Raw genomic sequence first — 19,524 nt, 5'->3', positions numbered from 1 at the left:
AATCATTTTTAAGTTTGTCACGTGTAGTTCTAACTTCCCTTTTCCAGCATTCATATAGCTTGGTGAATTTGTGCTCCCTTTGACCTATTTCTTGTTCCTTTAGTTCTAGCATTTTGGGGGTTGATTTTCTTTCCCTACTAGATTTTCTTTGCTCTGGGCCAACTGTTATTGAAGTGGCATCAGGTTGTAAACACTGTTCGCCACTCTTGAGAGGATCTTCTAATTTATCACCTTCTGACTTTTCTCCATGAACTGACATCTTAACTTAAGATATCTATTTTAAACTTCTATAGGGTACACTCAAAATATCTTAATGAACTACATAAATGCTTAAATTGTATAGGCTACACTCAAAATATCTTAATGAATTACATAAATGCTTAACTTGTATGGGGTACACTCAAAATATCTTAATTAACTAGATAAACGCTTAACTTTAAATCAAAATGCAATGCCACTTTAAACAAAATGCAAAATAATGTAGGAACAATCATTAGGCTGTTAATGTCTCTGGTAATATCAACTGATATATCAATCAAGTCCACTCTAATTTACAAATGTCCATACGTGACGTTCTCAAACTTCAGGTCAGCATGGTCAAACCTGATGTCGTCCGTTGTAGCCTACGCCGAAGATCAGTCAGAAAGACCTTGTAGACTAGACAGGCGTTGCTTTACTGCGGCGAGGTGGGATGAAGTCGTGCTGTTTGCGAACGTCGCTCTCAGCTGGCCGAGCCGAATCATATCCTGGTGCAGGGTAGCTGCTTGCGAACGGTGCTCTCTGCTGGCCGAGCCGTGAAACTGGTGCGCTGCTTGCGAACGTTGCTCTCTGCTCCTCGAGCCGTCAAACAGCCGCGACGTCTGTGGACGCAGCGACGTCTGTGGACGCCGCTCCCCGCTCGTGGAGTCGCGAAACCGGTGTGCTGCTTGCGAACGTTGCTCTCTGGCACGCGCGCCGGTCCTCTGCGAACGTATCCCGTGTCGTTGCTCTCTGTCCAAGAGCCAACAGCCGATGAAAGCTGCTGTAGGCTAGGTCAACTCTGGAGCCGTGGTGTGAATGTTAGCCGGTTGTCAGCTACGTCGAAGCTCTCCTCCTCAGTGGCGGCGCCAGAAATAATTTGTTGCAGTTGCTTAACAGTTGCTGTATGAATTCAAGAGGTTGCTGGTCAAAAAAAAAAACCTTGATCAAAACACCTGAATTTGGCAGAGGCACGGCCGGGAAGACATTTTCGGCACGGGTTGGGGTGGTTGCGGTCCCGTACGAGGCAAGTTTACAGTACAGTAACAACACAGACTAATCGCACCACTGTGATTGAGTGTGATCGTATCATTTGACAGTTCAACGTGCGCTATCTTTCTCCCTCTCCCTCACACACGCACAGACATAAAGACGTAAAGACATAGAACAATATAGAGGAAGATCTTTAAGAAGGCCAACATGAAAATAGCCCAGCGGCATGTACACATTCACTGCTAGTCCAGGTGGCACTGCGGCCACACGACATATAACAAACAACATAGTTCTCTCAATCAACAGCCCGTCAGCAGTCCCCCAACTACAAGGTTAGCTGTCCTGTCAATAGTGGTGAATTGCACATCTCAGACCCACCGTCGCCACGGTACATTCCAAAGCATTCACATTAGTTGCTTGCGCGATACGTCTCAAATGTAGGCCTATGTGGAACATTAATACAATAGTTGCTATTATTGTTGATACTATTATACTTCATAATACTTCTATAAAGGGCAGATCATACCAGGCTACGATAAACCCATCCTTTGGTATGAGCCAAACCTAGAATCTAGTTCTACTTCAAAACAAAATCACATGGGCCCCAAGTCAATATGCTGCGACGGGCAAACTTAATAACCAAACGGCCTACCTTAAATCGATGTCTTGATCACAGGACGTCTTGCAATATTCCACTTTAATCCATACGGTTTAACACACCAACATTGCTAGCAAGCATGTGCTAACATTGTATTGCTAATTCAGAACTGTGTAGGCTACAATATTTTCTTCCGTTTCTTCAGACATTGCCCACATCCAAAATGTGTCATGTATAAAAATATAAGCCTATGCTAATTATATTATTTTAACTAAAAGGAGGTACCGTATTACAACAAATTAATATATCAAGACACATCGTGTGATTCACAACACAAAATGAAAAAAGAACTTGCAAGCATGCCCAACGCTCGGGAACTGGGCACGGTGAGGGGGAGGGGAGGAGAGGAGAGTCCCAGGCTGACTCGTGTTGATTTGAACGACAGTCCAGTCACGGCCCTGAAATGTTGACGCTACTCACTGATTATGCACTTAATCTGGTGATTCATATGACAGGAATGGTCGGTATGGTGACGGGTACCGCATTCGGCCATAGGTTTAGTTGAACTTATTTAATACCATTTTACGGGAAATGGCATTATTTCAAATATGTTGTTTGAGTTTGACAAAAAATCAGGGGTTGCTCTGGGGTTTCTGAGTAATTGCTTGGAGTTGCTTTAGCAACGGCAAGCAACCGTTTGGCGCCGCCCCTGCTCCTCCTTCTCCGATAGTAGACCACTCTCTCAACGTCTCTTACGCGCTTTTATTCTGGTCCACTTGTTGTTGGCTTCGAACTGAAAGCTAGGCTAACTCTACCAGCATTAAGTTAGTTTAATATTCAACATTCATTTAACATTCAAAATACAAACCTATAATGCGCTTCAACCATTTGAGTGAATGATGTCAAATAAACTGTGCAACATACGGATTAATGTCCCTCATGTGCCACAAGGCTTATTTTTCAAATATATATTTTCATCGATTTTTTACTTCTTTTTTTTTTAACTTATTATGTTCCTTGACCTTTTGACCTCAAGATGTCAAACCAACTGTATAATACAGACAATAATAACCCCCATGTGCCACAAGGCTTGGTTTTCAAATATATAATTTCAGCATTTTTTTTACAATTAATATAACATTTATAAATAAACGTATTATGCTCCTTGACCTTTTGACCTCAAGATATCAAACCAACTGTATAACACAGATAATAATAACCCCCATGTGCCACAAGGCTTGTTTTTCAAATATATTATTTCGGCAATTTTTCACAAATAAAATAAATAAATAAACGTATTATGCTCCGTGAGCTTTTGACCTCAAGATATCAAACCAACTGTATAACACAGATAATAATAACCCCCATGTGCCACAAGGCTTGTTTTTCAAATATATCATTTCGGCAATTTTTCACAAATAAAATAAATAAATAAATGTATTATGCTCCTTGACCTTTTGACCTCAAGATATCAAACCAACTGTATAACACAGATAATAATAACCCCCATGTGCCACAAGGCTTGTTTTTCAAATATATCATTTCGGCAATTTTTCACAAATAAAATAAATAAATAAACGTTTTATGCTCCTTGACCTTTTGACCTCAAGATATCAAACCAACTGTATAACACAGATAATAATAACCCCCATGTGCCACAAGGCTTGTTTTTCAAATATATCATTTCGGCAATTTTTCACAAATAAAATAAATAAATAAACGTATTATGCTCCGTGACCTTTTGACCTCAAGATATCAAACCAACTGTATAACACAGATAATAATAACCCCCATGTGCCACAAGGCTTGTTTTTCAAATATATCATTTCGGCAATTTTTCACAAATAAAATAAATAAATAAATGTATTATGCTCCTTGACCTTTTGACCTCAAGATATCAAACCAACTGTATAACACAGATAATAATAACCCCCATGTGCCACAAGGCTTGTTTTTCAAATATATCATTTCGGCAATTTTTCACAAATAAAATAAATAAATAAACGTATTATGCTCCTTGACCTTTTGACCTCAAGATATCAAACCAACTGTATAACACAGATAATAATAACCCCCATGTGCCACAAGGCTTGTTTTTCAAATATATCATTTCGGCAATTTTTCACAAATAAAATAAATAAATAAACGTATTATGCTCCTTGACCTTTTGACCTCAAGATATCAAACCCACTGTATAACACAGATAATAATAACCCCCATGTGCCACAAGGCTTGTTTTTCAAATATATCATTTCGGCAATTTTTCACAAATAAAATAAATAAATAAACGTATTATGCTCCGTGACCTTTTGACCTCAAGATATCAAACCAACTGTATAACACAGATAATAATAACCCCCATGTGCCACAAGGCTTGTTTTTCAAATATATCATTTCGGCAATTTTTCACAAATAAAATAAATAAATAAACGTATTATGCTCCTTGACCTTTTGACCTCAAGATATCAAACCAACTGTATAACACAGATAATAATAACCCCCATGTGCCACAAGGCTTGTTTTTCAAATATATAATTTCGGCAATTTTTCACAAATAAAATAAATAAATAAACGTATTATGCTCTGTGACATTTTGACCTCAAGATATCAAACCAACTGTATAACACAGATAATAATAACCCCCATGTGCCACAAGGCTTGTTTTGCAAATATATCATTTCGGCAATTTTTCACAAATAAAATAAATAAATAAACGTATTATGCTCCGTGACCTTTTGACCTCAAGATATCAAACCAACTGTATAACACAGATAATAATAACCCCCATGTGCCACAAGGCTTGTTTTTCAAATATATCATTTCGGCAATTTTTCACAAATAAAATAAATAAATAAACGTATTATGCTCCTTGACCTTTTGACCTCAAGATATCAAACCAACTGTATAACACAGATAATAATAACCCCCATGTGCCACAAGGCTTGTTTTTCAAATATATCATTTCGGCAATTTTTCACAAATAAAATAAATAAATAAACGTATTATGCTCCTTGACCTTTTGACGTTTATTTATTTATTTTATATTAATTGTAGAAAATTGCTAAAATTATATATTTGAAAAACAAGCCTTGTGGCACAGGGGGGTTATTATTATCTGTGTTATACAGTTGGTATGATATCTTGAGGTCAAAAGGTCAAGGAGCATAATACGTTTATTAATTTATTTTATTTGTGAAAAAGTGCCCAAATGATATTTTTGAAAAATAAGCCTTGTGGCAAATGGGGGTTATTATTATCTGTGTTATACAGTTGGTTTGACATCTTGAGGTCAAAAGGTCAAGGAGCATAATACGTTTATTTATTTATTTTATTTGTGAAAAAGTGCCCAAATGATATTTTTGAAAAATAAGCCTTGTGGCAAATGGGGGTTATTATTATCTGTGTTATACAGTTGGTTTGACATCTTGAGGTCAAAAGGTCAAGGAGCATAATACGTTTATTTATTTATTTTATATTAATTGTAGAAAATTGCTAAAATGATATATTTGAAAAACAAGCCTTGTGGCATAGGGGGGTTATTATTATCTGTCTTATACAGTTGGTATGATATCTTGAGGTCAAAAGGTCAAGGAGCATAATACGTTTATTTATTTATTTTATTTGTGAAAAAGTGCCCAAATTATATTTTTGAAAAATAAGCCTTGTGGCAAATGGGGGTTATTATTATCTGTGTTATACAGTTGGTTTTATATCTTGTGGTCAAAAGGTCAAGGAGCATAATACGTTCATTTATTTTAATTGTAGAAAATGGCTAAAATGATATATTTGAAAAGTAAGCCTTGTGGCACATGGGGGTTATTATTATCTGTGTTATCCAGTTGGTTTGATATCTTGAGGTCAAAAGGTCAAGGAGCATTATAAGTTTGTTTATTTATTTTATTTGTGAAAAATTGCAGAAATTATATATTTGAAAAATAAGCCTTGTGGTACATGGGGGTTATTATTATCTGTGTTATACAGTTGGGTTTATATCTTGAGGTCAAAAGGTCAAGAAGCATAATACGTTTATTTATAAATGTTATATTAATTGTAAAAAAATGCTGAAATGATATATTTGAAAAACAAGCCTTGTGGCACATGGGGGTTATTATTGTCTGTATTATACAGTTGGTTTGACATCTTGAGGTCAAAAGGTCAAGGAGCATAATAAGTTTAAAAAAAAAAGAAGTAAAAAATCAATTTTTTATTTTGGAAAAATATGCCTTGTGGCACATGAGGGACATTAATCAGTATGTTGCGCAGTTTGTTAGACATCATTCACTAAAATGGTTGAAGCGCATTATAGGTTTGTATTTTGAATGTTAAATGAATGTTGAATATTAAACTAACTTAATGCTGGTGCTAACTCTTTCTACCTAGCCTAGGCCTACTTAGCCACATTGGCGGGTCGTTGTCACTGTAGCTGCATAGGTTCAATAAACGGCCACGCTTCATACTGATGTCTTTTTGTATATTTATTTTCCTTTTAAACTCTCTCTCTCTCTCTAAAACGTTAAACTTTAATAAACAGAAAAAACAACGTGACAACGTTAGCGGCATAAACCTAATACAGAGTCCATCTTCTTCTGAAACCCATGAGTCCGTGACTGGGTTTATATCTCCTTTGGCGCGTTTTCCAATAATTCCCTGGGATAGATATTTAAACAAACTCTTAACATAAAGCAATGACACAATATCTATTTTTAACAGCACAACGTAAATCATTTTTAAACAAAGAATAAAATCATGAATTAAACAATTAATGTAAATACATATTTAAATCTCTGTAATGTCCAGACTGTCTCTGAGACAGTTACACTATGGATTAGCTGATAAAGGCTTGGCTCTGTAAGACCCTCTGGCCGGGCCGCTGCTCCTCATACGCAGAGCCAAACCCCGCCCCTGAAACATAGGAACCATGGCTCTACCACCCAGACCCCAGACCCTACCCCCCAGACCCCAGAACCAAGACTCTACCCCCCAGACCCCAGAACCAAGACTCTACCCCCCAGACCCAAGGACCCTACACCCCAGACCCTACCCCCCAGACCCCAGAACCAAGACTCTACCCCCCAGACCCCAGACCCTACACCCCAGGCCCCAGACCCTACACCCAGACCCTACACCCCAGGCCCCAGACCCTACACCCAGACCCTACACCCCAGGCCCCAGACCCTACACCCCAGGCCCCAGACCCTACACCCTACACCCAGACCCTACACCCCTGAAGACCACCATGTCTGCTGCTGGAAGCTCTCCTTCTCAGTCAGAGCAGGAGACATGGTGGTCCTCAGCCTCTATCGGCTTCATATCGGAGCTCACCTTTTTTATTGTTGGAAGTTGTTTTCAATGCAGTGCCCCAGATTGGAGGAAACACTGCCTGCTGAGTGCTCCACCGAGGCGTGTGATTGGTTGAGGCAGCGCGTCACTCAGCGTTGGGGGAGCGCTAACCGCCAGCTCTGACGCACGCCAGCCGTCCGCTGCACCTTCCTGTTCCTGGACGCACACGTCCTGCTTCCTTATATACCTCAAACCACCAGGGCCCAATCAACAGCCTGATTTAGGAAACTGGGCTGGGCTTCAAACAAGCTCTCACACGTGCATGTGTGCATGTGTGATTTGATGTGTGTGTGTGTGTGTGTGTGTGTGTGTGTGTGTGTGTGTGTGTGTGTGTGTGTGTGTGTGTGTGTGTGTGTGTGTGACCACACCTTTCTTGTCAGCAGCACAAGAGCCACAAACTTGAAAAACAAAAACAAAAAAAAGCAACAACTGCTACGTACAGTGCTGTACTATTATTCAGATGTATGTTCGTGATTAAATTGTTTTAATCAAATACATACAGGGTTCTTCCCGTTTGTCTCGCCCCACCCCTAGTGCTGATAATGTAGTGGGCCGGTCTGGACAGAAAATGCCAGGGCTGAATTTCTGTCCCAGTCCACCCCTGGTCACCACTGTTGGCTAGTGCTTAAACACTGAATTTAACTACTGTGTCATTATGGCATAAATAGTCCAAAAGTAGCCAAAATCAGTAAAAGTATTGCAATGTATTTCTAATACAAGAACGGCAAATTTGCATGTTACCTTTTACACAAGAAAATGATTCAATAAATAAATAAACAAATAAATAAATAAATATGCCGCGAGATTAACCCCCCCAATGGTAGACCCAAAGTTGCGCCCTTGCAATCATGCCGCTCTCTGATTGGCCAGCTGGCTCAAACGGCCCACGAGAGCTCGTGGCACCCCTATCATTTGCCAGACCACCCAGACGTCACTCTGTGTGTCTTTTACGGATGGTTTCAAAGGGTGTGAAACTCAAAGGGTGAGTGTTGAATCCCCTAAACACGTAGGGATGTTTTGACGGAGGGACAGAGACACTGGTCCTCACTGTAGGTGGGGGGAGGTCCGCTCCCAGACACTAACCATCTCTAACCTCATACCTAAACGAACCATCTCTAACCTAATACCTAAACTAACCATCTCTAACTAAACCTAAACTCCACCTACTTGCTGGGGGTAATCTCTCGAGTCCTCTCATCTCTGGTCACGCCTCTCAGCCCGACGTGCGGTCAGACTCTCAGCAGGTGGGTCTCTCCGCGGGGTTCCTCCGTGACGCTGCTCCCCGTCCCGAAATGAGAGCGGCCTTGCAGCGAAGACTCTGGTGGTTTCAGGGGCTGGTCGTCGCCATGGTGGTCGCGGTGCTGGTGTGGATGAACAGGTATGTAGGCTCTATAACCCGTTTATTCCGTCCTCTTTTCCTTGCGCTTCTCTCTCTCTCTGACTCGGTGGCGGGTATAGACCATTTGCCAGGACGGACTCAGTGTTCTAGACCAGGGGGCCAGGTCGGACTCAGAGAAGGGTCTATTCTAGACCATTTCACGGGCCTTCTGGCCGTGCCGAGTCAAACCGAGCCGCGCTGATCTGCCTTTCCAGGAGGTCGGTCTCCCTCGCTGGGTCGGTCTGCCCAAGCAGGTCAAAATAAAGGCATACAGAGGAAGGATTACAATAACTTCATTGTTTGCGTCCGGGTGTGCGGCCTGGTGTGCGCCTCTGGGTCTGCGTCCTTGTGTGCGCCTCCGGGTGTGCGTCCTGGGTGTCGGAGACGCGTCGCCACCAGAGTGTCTCCACAGCTCGGTTCCTTTGGACGCGTTGGTTCCCCTTGATTGTTTATTAGAGGAAGGGGGCTCAGATAGAAACAGCCGAAGTGTTTCCGTAGTTTAGCTGAATAATCATTGTTTCAGGTTGTCTTTATTTAAAAAAAATTCTGACAAATAACGGCTCTGAAACCTTCGATAGTGCCCGCATAATGGCAGCCAACTGTTTAGAAAATTAGAACTGTGGATTTACAAATCATGGCCCAAATAACATGAATAAGGATTATAGCACAAATAAATGTAATGATTTGATTAACTAACTTAAATTTATACTATCTCATAAGATCTTACACATTGCAGACCCAAGGATGTAAAAAAAGTTAATTGCTAACTGTGCTATTCATTTAGGCAGATCGATAAAACGAAGGAAACTAGACACCTTCAATGTCAGTAAAGACATTTTGTCAACTGCCTACCAATCTCTGGTGGAATCCATCATCACTTGCAACATTACATCCTGGTACGGCTTCCTCACAAACGCAAGCAAAAGCAGACTTAATCGATTAACTAAGCAAGCAAGCAAGCTAATAGGAATACACCAGAAAGCGCTGGAGGATCTGTATATCCAGGCAGTGGGAAGGAAGACCAACTCCATCCTCTTAGATCCCTCCCACCCACTCCTTCCTTGTTTTGATCTACTTCCTTCTGGCAGAAGATTCAGAATGCCTTTGGCCAGGAAAGCTATCTACAAAAAAATCATTCATCCCCATAGCTATACACACACAGAACACTCATTCCTCAAAGAACTCACACAAATAACACACACACACACACACACACACACACACACACACACACACACACACACACACACACACACACACACACACACACACACACACACGCACACACACCTCCAAGCCTTCAGTCAAAAGACAATTTTCTAGTATGGCAACATACTAGACAATAAAGCTTTTTGAATCTTGAATCTTGAATAACCGAAACAATAAAAATCCCGCACTGAAAGCAGTAATTCGATGTTGTAATATGAACATAGAAGATTTATTGTCATTGCATTGAATGCATTGTATAACACAACGAAATGGAATGTGCCACTCCTGATCAGTTCTTAGAAGAAAAAATAGTTTCATAATTATGTAATAAATAAGACACCCTCTCTTCCCATACATACACTTCACTGTCTCTCTGTCTCTCTGTCTCTCTGTCTCTCTGTCTCTCTCTCTCTGTCTCTCTCTCTCTCTCTCTCTCTCTCTCTCTCTCTCTCTCTCTCTCTCTCTCTCTCTCTCTCTCTCTCTCTCTCTCTCTCTCTCTCTCTGTCTCTCTGTCTCTCTCTCTCTCTCTCCTCTCTCTCTCTCTCTCTCTCTCTCTCTCTCTGTCTCTCTCCCTCTCTCTCTCTCTCTCTCTCTCTCTCTCTCTCTCTCTCTCTCTCTCTCTCTCTCTCTCTCTCTCTCTCTCTCTCTCTCTCTCTCTCTCTCTCTCTCTCTCTCTCTCTCCTCACGGGGGGAAGCGGATGTGGGATGCGGGCAGTCTACTGTTTGTTCAGTGATCGTATGGCCGAGGGGTGAGAACTGTCTGTTAATCTTTCATTGAGCTATAGCGCCTCTGGAGGGAAGCAGGTTAAACAAAAAAATTTACATGATTTAACATGTCACACTATACACACACGATCACAGAGCCAGGAAATCGGGCCTTGTCTCGTCGGAAGACTGGCCACACTACAAGATTTGAGGGTGCGATGCTCTCTACTTTGTATCATTCACGTTTGCAAGATGTTTAGAAAATCTAAGGTTTAGAACTGACATAAATGTTTTTTACATTTTTGTCATAAAGGTTCCAGTAGTTTTTATATCTGCTCAATGCAGCAACTCCTCACAGTAGTTGCGTTTCGTGTGACATGAGCGATACAAAGTACCCGCAGCAACAACGTAGCCTAGCAACAGAGCGTCAACAATGGATCTCGAGTACCTAGCACTTGGCATTAGGGATGCACCGAATATTCGGCCACCGAACATGTTCGGCCGAAAATGGCCAAAAACATAAAGTTCGGTTTCGGCCGAAGGAGTAAAAAGGCCGAACATTTTTATTTATTTTTTTACTCATTTATTTAAAGGTATATTGTTCTTAAATGTTTGCTATAATGTCTGCTGGAATGTTAGAAAACGTTCAGTATTAAATAAATATTTTGCATCAAATTTGTAATTGATTTTTTGCATAGAAAAGCAAGACAAAAAAAGTTTATAAAGGACATTTAATTGTTTGATTTATGCAATGGTGAAAAATTTATTCGGTTTTGGCCTTTGGCCAACTGTTTCAGTATTCGGTTTCGGCCAAGAATTTTCATTTCGGTGCAGGGCATTATTATTATTCCCTACTAGGCATTATGCTAGCGGTTTGAGGTTTATGATGGGTTATGATAGCTATTTATACTTTGCAGTCACATGACTACCATGGCTACCTGGAGGGCAACAAACGCCGACAAAATGGCGGCAAACAGCGGCCAGCAAGGGGAATTGCAGCCTTGCAGATTTCCTATAGGCCTACTACAATCAATAAACTATTCACCATAAATGTTCAAATTAGATATCAAGAAAAGATAAACATACTCGGAACTTGTGATCCATACAGCCCCCTGTGATGTGTTTGTTGCTTTGAAGTGGGCAACGTCTCGACCAATGGGAGTTTGGAGATATTTACATTTATCTTATAGAGAATCCGTCACCTTATAACGCTAAAAAATAAAACCCTACAAAAGTTCGGATAGCAAACTTTTTTTCAAGAGTGGGTGGGTTAACAACGTTGTCGTATGGGAGGTGAAAAACAGGAACATCTTCATAATCAAAGCAAAGGTGAGAGTACTATCTAGCTACCCGCAAAACGATCAACAAATAGCTTTCCTATGAATCAAATAACTTTTAAGTAGCTCTTTTAGTGATGCTGTCACACCAAAATTGTACCGGGGGCGAAAATTGTTCCCTGTTCGAAACATTAAGTCATCGTTCGACGCGATTGTCCGTTGCCAGGCAGGTTTCCAAAAATATTCTCGCTCATGTTGCCGAAGACGAAATAACATAAACCAGATAACACTTGTTTTTACTTTATATTTGTATTGTATTCAATCTAGCTAGTAAACTGAGTGTTCAAAGTGTATCATAGTCTAACTAGCTTGTGTTAATACACTTAGTTTACTAGCTAAATGCGATTAAACAATTAGATACAATACAAATATAAAGTTAGCAACGCTAATAAGTGCTATCTGTTTAATGTTATTTCGTCTTGTGACGCTCAATGAATGAGCCAAATGTTTCAGTTCTGATTCAGTTTAAACCGTTCGTCAGAAACGGTTTAGTTCAAAGAGTTCAACACAAGGTATGTGATATTAAAGATGGTATTTATTGATGATGAAGGGGAAAGAGGGATAGTGAGTTTGGAAGTAATAGCGTCTTCGCTCCAGATGCTGTTACTGACCTGTTGTGGACCTCCAGTCCTAATCTACCTAGGCTCCACTGGCCCCCAGCTGCTTGGAGCCCACCTGGACAGAGCCCACCTGGTCGACCTGGTCAGACCCCACCTGGTCCACCTGGTCAGACCCCACCTGGTCCACCTGGTCAGACCCCACCTGGTCCTGGTCAGACCCCACCTGGTCCTGGTCAGACCCCACCTGGTCCTGGTCAGAACCCACCTGGTCCACCTGGACAGACCCCACCTGGACCACCTGGTCAGACCCCACCTGGTCAGACCCCACCTGGTCCTGGTCAGACCCCACCTGGACCACCTCAAGCCAGCCGATGCCTCCAGCCAGGTAAAGTAGTTCTCTGAAGGGTAAATTGAATTGTGTCCACGTCGTGGGTATATCACGACCGCTGCCCGATGAGGATGTAGATCAGCTGTGTGTCCCTTGACCCCCTGCCTGACCACAGCCTGGTCGGAGGATGTACTGCAGTGTATCTCCACCGGCCATGAGGGAGGAGCTTCATGCAGGACTCACTCCTGTATAGAGTGGCGAAGTCACGCCCCTTCCGGTAGAGCCCACGGGACCTATGAGATCAAAAAATATGAATGGGTTTCAATGGTGAGAAAGTAATTATTCTCTGGTCCCAGTCTTTACATGCCCTGGATTACACATATGTTGTTTGAGGATTTAAATGATAATTTTTCATGAAACGAAAACTTTTCGCAAAGAAGTTTGATAATGTTAGGTTTTGTGTGAGGCCACTTTGTGAACAGCTCATCGCTTCTCTCGACGCGAGTGATATACGTCACCACCCGCACTTGGAACTGCGGTACAGACATGGCGATCTCTCTGCACCACTTCACCGCTTTTTTCCCAAGGGGAGGATAAAAGCATGGAAAGAGGTGAAAACCATTATAAGTCGGGGTATGTTGAGTGTTTTAGTTCTGCTGATGGGGAGATTGTCGGTCTACGTCTTTCTCATTGTGTTTTTGTTATGTATTACTTCATAATTATAACGTAATAAGGATGTCTAGACCAGGAGTTGTAGTCAACGTAATCTTTACTGGATCTACATAACTGGGAACAAAGATCAATGCGCACACATAGAACAGGCAACGCATACAACAAAAAGTAGTTCCTTCATTATGTGGGTATACCACATACATAACAATTCCTCCCTTCCAGCTTCGACGTAACCTGTAAACATCAGAAGGTAAGTACTGTCTTAGATAACTATAGTTATAACAGAAATAAGACACTTAATCAATCTTCAAACAAACATCACTTGATTACAACAACAACAAAGGGGTGGTAGTCAGTCATGACTACAAATCAAGTCTCTGAGGTGCTCTGCGATTTCTCTCAGGGTAACGCCTGGGTGGAGAACCAGTCAAACTTGGTTGGCGTTCAGCAGCCCCTGTGGATTCAATGTCATCATCAAAGTCCTCTGGTGCTGTTGAAGCAGCCTCCTCCGAGTCTTCACGTTGTGGCAGCCCGGTTTGCGGATGTTTCAGTCGCACACGGAAAGTACCAAACTCAGGGTCCAAGGTAAGCCGTAGTCGGCGTTTATTCAAGGAGGGTACAGGGTAAAGCAAAACACTATCGATGGTGGCCTCCGCGAGACTCTCTCCTCTCGACTCGTCCCTTGCTGTTCCTTCTCGTTCCCCCGGTGTGCGTCCGTGACCGTCTTTTAAGCCGGCTCTCCCCTCCACCGGCCGGGTGCGTTGCATCCCGGTGATTACGCCGGACGTCGACGTATGCTCTGCTGCCGACTGGTGGGTGACCCCGTCGACCACTACCCCGCGGTTCCCCCGGGTGGGGAGCGGGTTGTCACAACGTGTTATTGATTCCTTAGCCGTGGTACTGCGAGCCGTTGCCTCCAGTAGCTGGTCAACATGCCTGCGCCAGACCATGTCAGGCCCTACACGCACGGTGTACGTCAGTGGTCCGGTCTGTGACAGAATCTCCCCCAGCTGCCATTTCTGGTTTTTACCTCTATAGTCTCTGGCAAGCACTTGGTGTCCCACACTGAAGGTTCTCAGTTGTTTTCGTGTTTGTCCACTTGTACACTGCTTTTCCAGTACATGTTTGCGAATGTCTGGCTTTAGCAAATCCAAACGCGATCTCAGGTTCCTGCCCATGAACAGCATCGCTGGTGTCTGTCCCGTTGTAGCGTGTGCTGTGTTTCGATAAGCCAGCAGGAAGTTTGCCACTTTTTGTGGTAACAACGTTCCCTCCTTTCCACTTGCTTTCATCGACTGTTTGAAAGACTGTACAAAACGCTCCGCTAATCCATTTGTTGCAGGATGGTGAGGAGCTGAGGTAATGTGCTTGACACCATTCTTCCTGATGAACTTCTGGAACTCCTCCCCAGTGAATATGCTTGCATTGTCACTCACCAGTTGTTGAGGCAAACCTGTGCGTGAGAAGAGTGTTCGCAGCATGTCCACAGTTTGAGCAGATGTGGCCTGTTTCACTGTGAATACTTCGGGCCACTTTGAGTGGGCATCCACCACAATGAGGAACATCCGATCCATAAAGGGTCCTGCATAGTCAATGTGAATACGTTGCCATGGAGTAGTGGGCCACTCCCATGAGTGGAGGGGTGCTGTCTGGGGCTGGCGCTGTATCTGCTGGCACCCACTGCAGGTCTTAGCGAGGTTTTCAATTTGGCTGTCTATGCCAGGCCACCAGACGTAGCTTCTAGCAAGGCTTTTCATCTTTACTACACCGAGATGCCCTTCGTGCAGTGACTCCAGCACTCTTGAACGCAGCTTGGGTGGTACAATGACACGTGAGCCCCACATGACACAGCCTTGACACACTGATAGCTGGTCACGATGGGTGGAGTACTCAGGTAGCAGGGGGTAGCCATGAGTTGGCCATCCATTCAACGTCAACTCATATACCTTGGATACTGAGGGATCTCTGTTGGTTTCCTTTTGTATCTGAGCTCTTGTGACCGGAAGTGACTCCAGTTGAGTCAAGTGGAACGCGTCAGCTGGATCAGTCATGTTCCCCACCGGGTGTGGCTCGTGTGGGAGGCGTGAGAGTCCATCCGCGTTTCCGTGCTGTCTTGTCCCTTTAAATTCAATGGTGTAGGTGTGAGCACCTAGAAACAGAGCCCATCGTTGCAAGCGTGCCGCTGCCATTGCTGGAACACACTTTCGAGGGTTAAATATCGACACAAGGGGTTGATGGTCCGTGATCAATGTGAAATGCTTTCCGTGTAGATATTGGTTAAACTTCTTCACCCCCCATACTAAACTCAAGCCTTCTCTGTCAATTTGGGCATAGTTGCATTCTGCAGCGTTTAGAGATCTTGACGCAAAAGCGATGGGCCGCTCCGTCCCATCAGGCATCCTGTGTGAGAGCACAGCGCCGATACCATACGGGGAAGCATCGCAGGCAAGGCGCAGAGGGAGACTGGGGTCAAAGTGTGTCAAGACCTCCTCCGATGTGATGAGCTGTTTAGCAGTCTTAAACGCTCGTTCACAGTCTTTGGACCACTTCCATTTCTTGCCCAATTGTAGCAAACCGTGTAGAGGGTGCAACACAGTGGAGAGGTTTGGCAGAAATTTGTGGTAGTAATTGATGAGGCCCAAGAATGAGCGCATCTGGCTCACATTCTCCGGCTTTGGTGCTCTCAGAACAGCATCGATTTTGTCCTGAGATTTGTGGAGTCCATGTCTGTCAATGATGTGACCACAATACTCAATTGAGTCTTTGAAGAACTCACATTTGTCCTTGTTGGCCCTCAATCCATACTCCTCCAATCTCGACAGAACTCTTTGTAGGTTTGTCAAGTGTGTCTCATCATCAACTCCAGTGACAATGATGTCATCCAGATAGCATTGGGTTCTCGATATCCCTTGGAGTACTTGGTCCATGGCGCGTTGCCATATCGCTGGGGCACTAGATATACCAAAGACCAATCTGTTGTATTGGTAAAGGCCTTTTGTGGTATTTATCGTCAGATACTTTCGTGAAGACTCCTCCATTTCCATCTGTAAGTATGCCTGAGCAAGGTCTATCTTTGAGAAACGCTCTCCACCTGCCAGGGACGCAAATATATCATCAATGCGTGGGAGGGGATACTGGTCTGCATGCAGGACAGGATTCACTGTGACCTTGAAGTCCCCGCAGATTCGTACAGCACCAGTCTTCTTGACCACGGGCACAATTGGTGTTGCCCATTCACACCAGTCGACTTTGGAAAGAATACCTTGATCCTCCAAGTGTTGTAGTTCCGCGAATGGCGTAGGGCACAGGACGACCCTTGTGGAATTTTGGTGTTGCATTTTCTTCGAGAACAACCTGTGCTTTCAGGTGCTTCAGGGTGCCTATTCCATCTTGGAAAACCTGTGCAGACTGTGTCAGTATCCGTTTTAGTCTTTCATCCGTAGTGTTTCTGTTTTGCTTTGAGGTGATCTGTATTGCCTTTATTGACTGCCAGTTGAGATGAATGCTTCTCATCCATTCACGTCCAAATAAAGGTACACCCTCACTCTGCAGCACATACAACTCCAACTTTTGCTTGTCCTTCCCATGCTTCACTTTAACTTTCAATTTTCCCATAGGAGAGATTTTCTCCCCTGTGTATGTTTTCAGCATTACTGAGGTTGGTTTCAGTTTCACCTTTGGAAATGTACTCACATAATCTTTGTGGGAGATGATTGAGAGGGCAGATCCTGTATCCAACTCCATCTTTAATTTCAATCCCTCTACCTCAGGTGTCACCCATATGATGTTACGATCTGTCTCTTTAAGAGAATGAATTTTCAGACATGACAAATCGGCATTTGAATCGCTTGAATCCGTTTCACTGACCTGATGTACATTTCTGTCCCTCTTTCCTATTTTCCTTTGGTATGATTTGTTATCACTTTGCTTCGACCTGCACATTTTCTGTATGTGTCCAGGTTTGTTGCACTGTCTACAGTCTTTATCTTTGAACCAGCACTCAGTTGGGTCATGTGAATTTTTCCCACACCGAAAACATGACATGTGTTCTGTCCTTTGGTTTAGTGTGAAATTTATTCACAGAGCATTCTCCCATATTTTTCGTTTGCAATTCAATTGCGTCTTTTGCAACAGTTTCCATTGAAACGGCGATGTCATATGCCATATCCAGTGTTAGATCTCTCTTCGTCAAAAGTCTTTTCTGTGTATTCTCATTGTCCAATCCGCATACGAGCCTGTCTCTGAGTGCATCCAAAAGTCCCGCCCCGAAGTCACAATGTTCAGCCAATCTCCGCAGCTCCGCCATATATTCAGCTATAGACTCCGTCTTCAACTGATCTCTCTTATGGAATCGGAAACGTTCGGCTAGGACTAGTGGCTTCGGATTCAAGTGGCATTTTAGCAAATCCACATTCTGTTGGAACGTTTTCTCAGACGGCTTATCCGGTATTGTGAGGTTGCGTAGCAAATTGTATGTCTTAGCTCCCATCAGACTCAAAAGCACCGCAACCTTCTTCTCCTCCTCCACGTCATTTGCCACACAGTATTGTTCAAGTCTTTCCACATAAGCAGACCAATCTTCTACAGTACTGTCAAAACAATCCATCCGTCCAATATCCATTTTCACTTGTTTCGTTTCTCTTCACTCACTGTGAAACTTTTGTCCGGTCACTTCTTCCGTAGGATACTCCGTAGCGTTTCCATTAACGCAGCCGCCATGCGGGTGGGTAAAACGTGATCCTGACGGCCATCAAAGACACATTCAATCTGTCTTATGGCACCGCGGGGTGCCATAAGACAGTCATTGCACCGCGGGGATACAACACGATTCTCGTCGCCAATTGTTATGTATTACTTCATAATTATAACGTAATAAGGATGTCTAGACCAGGAGTTGTAGTCAACGTAATCTTTACTGGATCTACATAACTGGGAACAAAGATCAATGCGCACACATAGAACAGGCAACGCATACAACAAAAAGTAGTTCCTTCATTATGTGGGTATACCACATACATAACAGTTTTCTCTACAGCCTTTTACTTATGGATCCAGTTTCCTGCCATAATTCAAACCTGAAAAAAAAAGTTTCAATGGCTTGTAAGTCTGGGTTTGAAAACTCAACACCTTGTAAAAAAGGTTTTGCAACACCTGAAAAAATTCTCACAAAAATTCAAACATCTGTAAACATGATTTTGTGTTCTATTTTATATTCTTCATAATTTTCACCAACACATTTTCAAAGTTCAAACAATTTTACCAGCGCATTTGCAGAGTTTCAAATCTGGCACTGTTCTAACAGTGTATTTCATTGTTTCCCGGTTTCAAACCTTGTAAATGGGATTCTGCAAACAGGTGTTCATACATTGAGAAATAAGTTTTGAAAGGTTGTATATTTAGTTTTAAAAACTTGTAAAGGTGTACGTTTACGCCATTGCAACGTATTTTTTCAGAACTGACTTTTCAGCATTGACTTTTCAGAGATTTGACCACACAGGCGCAAGCTTTGAGTCACGTGAATATTGGCAGTGTTCTGTCGCGCATATGTTTTGAAACTCCTGAGACTCGGTCAAAGGAAAGGAAAGAACGAAGTAGGCTATCGATTGACGGTGGATTATTGGAGACTGCATTCAAATCGTGGTTTTAGGGAAATAATGGATTTTGTTTTCATAATTTTTTTCAAAAAGATAATTAATATTAATAAGATCGCTGGCCCAATTTTTTCATCTTTTAATCTCAAACTGTGTCTTTAAATTCACATTCTGAAGATGTATTTATTATCTATATGATAAATATCCAATGAGAAATGTGCCTTTTATTGTTATATATTGAAGTTACAACTCATCTCTCACTCATCTCTTCCTCTGCCCCCCCCCCCCCCCCCCCCCCTCTCAGACGCCGGGAGAGAGAAGGCGCCCCTGGTGGCCGTCAGCGGAACAAACACCCTGCTCATCTCGGCCTACCTCGACCTCCGAGGCCGCCCAGAGGCCAGTCAACGTCAAATACTACAAAATACAACACTCAAATACTGCAGTACTACACTCTGATACTGCAGTACTACACTCTGATACTGCAGTACTACACTCTGATACTGCAGTAGTCTACACTCTGATACTGCAGTACTACACTCTGATACTGCAGTACTACACTCTGATACTGCAGTACTA

The 19,524-nt window shown here is 42.7% G+C and overlaps 2 protein-coding genes across 2 annotated transcripts; one reads left to right on the top strand and one right to left on the bottom strand.

Moving 5' to 3' along the window:
- The first annotated feature begins 8,088 nt into the window (after nucleotides 1–8,088).
- Nucleotides 8,089–19,419, top strand: LOC132474689 (basic proline-rich protein-like). Its single transcript, XM_060075521.1, has 4 exons — nucleotides 8,089–8,150; nucleotides 8,386–8,546; nucleotides 12,426–12,742; nucleotides 19,253–19,419. Exons 2-4 carry the CDS (start codon nucleotides 8,461–8,463, stop codon nucleotides 19,402–19,404), a joined length of 555 nt encoding a protein of 184 aa, XP_059931504.1. The 5' UTR covers nucleotides 8,089–8,150; nucleotides 8,386–8,460; the 3' UTR covers nucleotides 19,405–19,419.
- Nucleotides 13,464–15,546, bottom strand: LOC132474059 (uncharacterized protein K02A2.6-like). The gene is made up of 2 exons (XM_060074475.1): nucleotides 14,640–15,546; nucleotides 13,464–13,471 (listed from the first exon to the last, which is right to left on the bottom strand). The coding sequence occupies exons 1-2, from the start codon at nucleotides 15,544–15,546 to the stop codon at nucleotides 13,464–13,466; spliced, it is 915 nt and encodes a 304-aa protein (XP_059930458.1).
- Nucleotides 19,420–19,524: the final 105 nt, after the last annotated feature.

The sequence above is a fragment of the Gadus macrocephalus genome, chromosome 16, assembly GCF_031168955.1.
Source record: "Gadus macrocephalus chromosome 16, ASM3116895v1".
In the NCBI taxonomy this organism is placed as follows: Eukaryota; Metazoa; Chordata; class Actinopteri; order Gadiformes; family Gadidae; genus Gadus; species Gadus macrocephalus.
Note: the sequence above shows the minus strand (reverse complement) of the source record. Positions and strands in the feature narration are given on the sequence as shown.

Excerpts from the sequence above, each read along its gene's own strand:
- LOC132474689 (XM_060075521.1), top strand. The coding sequence starts at position 8,461 with ATGAGAGCGGCCTTGCAGCGAAGACTCTGGTGGTTTCAGGGGCTGGTC. Across the intron at positions 8,547-12,425 it reads GTGCTGGTGTGGATGAACAG|TCCTAATCTACCTAGGCTCC; the intron begins GTATGTAGGCTC and ends GTGGACCTCCAG. Across the intron at positions 12,743-19,252 it reads CAGCCGATGCCTCCAGCCAG|ACGCCGGGAGAGAGAAGGCG; the intron begins GTAAAGTAGTTC and ends CCCCCCTCTCAG.
- LOC132474059 (XM_060074475.1), bottom strand. The coding sequence starts at position 15,546 with ATGGCAGCGGCACGCTTGCAACGATGGGCTCTGTTTCTAGGTGCTCAC.